This window comes from Vespa velutina, chromosome 4 (genome assembly GCF_912470025.1).
Source record: "Vespa velutina chromosome 4, iVesVel2.1, whole genome shotgun sequence".
NCBI lineage: Eukaryota > Metazoa > Arthropoda > Insecta > Hymenoptera > Vespidae > Vespa > Vespa velutina.
Window position 1 is genome coordinate 3,714,616 of NC_062191.1, and position 4,861 is coordinate 3,719,476.

Genomic DNA, 4,861 nt, shown 5'->3' on the forward strand with positions numbered 1-4,861 from the left:
TATATGTATATATATATATATGTGTGTGTGTGTGCTTATATGAAAGAAACATGAAAAAAGAAGTGCTCGAAGAAGTTTCTTGCCAATATTGAAAGTTCGATTAACAAATGATTTTTTTCACCATATAGGCCCATAATAATACTCCTTTTTCGAGCCAATACATAACTGCGCCTTCCTAGTCTTTTATGGATTTTGAATTATTCGCACGAGTAATATAATACAGAAGTTGGACATTTTCGGTATAATTAATATTTCATTTGTTTAACTCTAAAGTTATGATCCTAATTTCGAATCCATTTTACTAACTCATCGAATCCGTCGGTAATTTATCGGTTGGTAAGTTGTATTAATACATTATGTGTGTTTTATATATGCATATTATGAAAATTTATAGAAATCATCACTAATGCTCAATTAATACGGGTATATATATATATATATATATATATATATGTATATATATATGTATATATATATATATATATATATATATATATATATATATATATATATATATAATATGGACCACTTTGCGTTGGAAGTAAAATATATAATAAGAAATTAATTTTTTTAAACGTGTACGTGTTGCACAAAAGATTTGTAAAATAAGAATATGTAAGATATGTAAAGACCATCTTTAAGATTAAAAATGGCGCGCTATTCAAACGACTTTCGTATGCCTTTTTGTAATAAAATAAACTACATGATAATGAGAATGGACAGAGTTTTAAGCTCTCATATAGATATACCTCTCGTTTTTTATAAAATTAAACAAGATAATATTTTGATTAAATTTTTCTTCCTTTTTGTTCTTCTATTGTATAAAATTTTTATATATATGTAATAATAACTGCAAAATATTGCTATTATAGTGATGACATACGAATAATTTAACTTAAACTTACGAGTAAATTATATTCATTACGTACTTCTTCAGCACTCATCCTTGCATTTTGATTATTTATTGTCATTTATTTTTATTGCAACATTAAGTGCACGAAATTCGTATAGAACTGACTGATTTTAATTGAAATACATGTTAAGTGTCTTACTGATATGTTGCATATTCATTAGATTAATATTAGTGAATGTATTAGATGATTATGTTTATCTATTTCATAATACATTGACAAATATACCATAAAACCTCTATCGTCTATAATGTTCGTTCGTTATCTTTTTTAATCTGGAACCAATCTATGTTTTGTTGTTCATAATTTAATCTTTAATGTTTAATGATACTGACATTTGTAGATATTTGATATGATTCTTTTTACTTAAATATTATAAAACTATAATTTGAAAATTATTGTATATTATTGTTTGTAGGTATTGTTAATTTTTATGAAATATTCTAAAATATATATTAAAAACTTCAAATTGTTTATAAATCACATAGTTATATTCCTTGCGTATGTAGAATATAAAATTATTTATCATTTAAGGATACAAGAAATAAAAATAATTTATATCAAAACTAGATTCGTATTTGTTTGTGTAATATTTGCATTCATTTTTTTTCTCAACTTATATGTACAAATTTTTGACAGGAGGACACAAATTAGCAACAGATATCGGTGAACGATTTACAGCTCTTTTAGAATTGATACCAGAACTGTACAATGAATATGAATCAATACATGAAATATAATCTTTGGTATCACAAATTCTAAATACAAGCATTCATATCAAATTCCTTTAACTTAATTTAAGTAATTACAAATTTAACTTACTGTTAAGTTAATGAAATGTTTATTACAGATTGCTATTAATAACATGAATTGTTTCATAAATGGTATTAATAATTTTATATATATTTTAATTATCTGTATTAGAAAATGTCGTAAAAAAACAATAACTGCATTTTTATTGAAAAAATTACAGCTATTAGAATGCTTATACACATTTTTTAATACTATCTATGCAATCCATTTAGTAAAATGCAAAAACATTAATGAAAATAAAATTATACTCAAATAATATTATTTGCTTGTATATTTTTCAAATTCATATATATATATATATATATGTATGTATATATATATATATATATGTGTGTGTGTATATATATATATATATATATATATAATTTTAGTGAGAAATAATTTCTAAAAACGATCAATCTCATTTGCATTGTATATCTCATGTAAACAAAAAATCAGTATAATTCACAAAACTTAGCTGTCAAAATACTGAAACATTTGTTCCAAAAAATTTAGTATTATTCTCTTCTATTCTACAATTACTTCTCACCTAATTCAATATACTTCAGCAATCTCCTGTAGTTGGATATAAGATATACGTTTCAATGAATACTATATTGATAATTATTTTAACCAAAAAAAAAAGAAAAGAAAAGAAAAAAATACAGTAAATAAATAGCTGTTAGGCATAAAGTCTAACAATACTCAACATAGTTTTCAATAATATATCCATTTACTACAAATAGAGACAACCATATAAAATTTAGAAAACTACAAGTATTATGCAGCTTGATAATATCTAGTTACCCAATGGCATATGGATTATTATATCTTTCTGTTATTTAATAATAAATTTAGTGCGAAATAAATGAAATTAAATAAAACAATAATAATCATCTACTTTTTAGCTATCTGATTATCAATATAGTCCATATAGCTAGAACCAACTTTAATAATAAGTAATCCTGAACCAATACCAACTAAAGTGCACAATGTTGGATTTGGTGGTACAATGGATCGTAGAACAGCCCACATCAAAACTGAACCAAAACTCAGCAACAATGCTCCAGTACCACTATTAAGTATAACATAACGATTAGTGCACATATTGGATGGATCAATAAATATGCAAAATTTAAAACCTTTTTACCTATATAACAATCTCGTACTGATTTGAGCTTTTTCCATGTGCTCTCTGGTATAAAAGTATGAGCCAGTTCCTGCTAGCGCACTAAAGAGTAAGTAGTTCGTGATATCTTTCTTTGGAAATATTCTGTAAATAGAGATATAAATGACGATTAAAGAAATGAATGTTACTAAATGACTACATATAAAATGGATCATTTTATCTAAAGAATACAAATGTCAAGTGTTTGAATTTTACTTAAAGAGGTCAAACATAATAAATGATAAGTTATTTCAGCTACGGTTATCAATTAGACTTAAGAGAAATAATGAATATGGTGATTCTTTTCTACAGAATATTTGTTTATATTTTTGATTGAATGAAAAAATCTAATATTTTTTCATTGAATATATTTAATCATTTAAATGAAATATTAGAGCACCATATTTTAGGCATACGTGGATTACGTAATAATTCAATAACGACTACCGAACTATTTAAGTTCAATATTTTGGATCAATAAGGTCAAATCCGTTCTTTTTAATTTCCTACCTGATGACGAGACTTGGATTCATCACATTGACGGATAAAGCTGTATATGAAGCAACACCGAAAGCCGGCATATAGTATTTAACAAGACTACATTTTGTAACTGGTCTCAAACCGAGTTTTTGGAAAACAGAACCGGCACTAGCATTCCCTGCGCCAGCCATTTTCTTTTCTGTATAAATAAGATATAGTTTCAATCAAAGGAAATATATCTAATTTATTATACCAATTCGTATTAAAATCTATCTCCTTGTTACGAGAATCCAACTCAACAGAATCTACCTAGAGAACGTACGTGAATACTGACGAATAATAAGAACGCACAATCTTTACGTCACGCTCGTCGCTTTCGTCGTACTTCGTAAACTACGAACGAAGGATCGGTGATCGGTCGGTATATCTTCTCTCACTTTTTTTTTTTTTATTTTCTTTGACTTATACTAGCAATATTTTTCTTTTTATTTTCTACTAACAATAATAGGAAAAAAGAAAAAAACATTATCAATAAATAATGTAGATTATATTATAAGTAATATCAATTCATATACAAAATTCAAGCTATTTAAATATTATTGAAACAATTTGCATGTTATCATTCGATATCGCTTACTACATTACCGACGTTTTATAAGAAAAAGTAATTCTAGCGGCAATTTTCATAATAATTTAAACCATTAACTATCAAAGTATTTGGAAGATATTTTACCTATAAAAAATGTAAATTCTAAATCAATATATACTTAATAAATAAATTATCGTGATTGAAACTACGGATATGTTGGACGGTCTCGTTATCGGTCTATATCAGGTTATAAAAATTTGCAGTTAGAGAGCTATGACTAAAATTGACCAAAGTTCTCTTGTAATAGAGATCATCTAGGAAGTTAAATTTTCCTTTAATTTTTCAAATAATAGAACGTAATGATATATACTAGAATAGAGTTACTGTTAGTCCGTAAATCTTTAGAAGCAGCAATCTGCACGTTTCTTTTTCTTTTTCCTTTTTTTTTTTTTTTTTAGCCTTTACTAAATGTACTATTATTTTTACTATATAGAAATAAATGTTTTGCAAAATAATTCGACTGTTAGATTACGCGTAAAGTATGTATACCCAAACATAAGTTTATACATCGATACGATAGTCGCATGATTGGAACAATGATTCCCTATTACGCTTGTAGTTTATATTTTCTCCATACCTGTCGCTGAAGTCACACGTGCTTCAAAGAATATAGATGAGTGAACAATCTTAAAAAAAAAAAAAAAAAAAAAAAAAAAATATAAGGCTCGATACACACTTTCGATCCGTTCATGATAAGATCGAATCACGATCGATTCGATCAAATATTATTTTATATTGTTTTATATCGTACATATTAAACAATTTTCAGTAACGATCCAATCATACCAATGAGTATCTCTCCAATTAGTATAATATAAAAGAGTAAAATAATATTGGATCGAACCAAGATCGAAACAAGAT

General features: G+C 25.8%; 2 protein-coding genes across 10 annotated transcripts in view; one reads left to right on the top strand and one right to left on the bottom strand.

Annotated features, from left to right (window-relative positions):
* The window catches only part of LOC124948416 (zinc transporter ZIP1-like), a 24,968-nt gene extending 24,541 nt beyond the window's left edge, over nucleotides 1-427 (top strand). For all 9 annotated transcript variants that reach the window (XM_047492006.1, XM_047492001.1, XM_047492008.1 and 6 more), the window contains one exon: nucleotides 1-427. This exon is cut by the window's left edge and continues 623 nt beyond it. The gene's annotated coding sequence lies outside the window, so the exon portion shown is untranslated.
* A 1,044-nt stretch (nucleotides 428-1,471) lies between these two features.
* LOC124948642 lies at nucleotides 1,472-3,724 on the bottom strand. The gene is made up of 3 exons (XM_047492525.1): nucleotides 3,382-3,724; nucleotides 2,854-2,976; nucleotides 1,472-2,778 (listed from the first exon to the last, which is right to left on the bottom strand). The coding sequence occupies exons 1-3, from the start codon at nucleotides 3,540-3,542 to the stop codon at nucleotides 2,601-2,603; spliced, it is 462 nt and encodes a 153-aa protein (XP_047348481.1). The 5' UTR covers nucleotides 3,543-3,724; the 3' UTR covers nucleotides 1,472-2,600.
* Nucleotides 3,725-4,861: the final 1,137 nt, after the last annotated feature.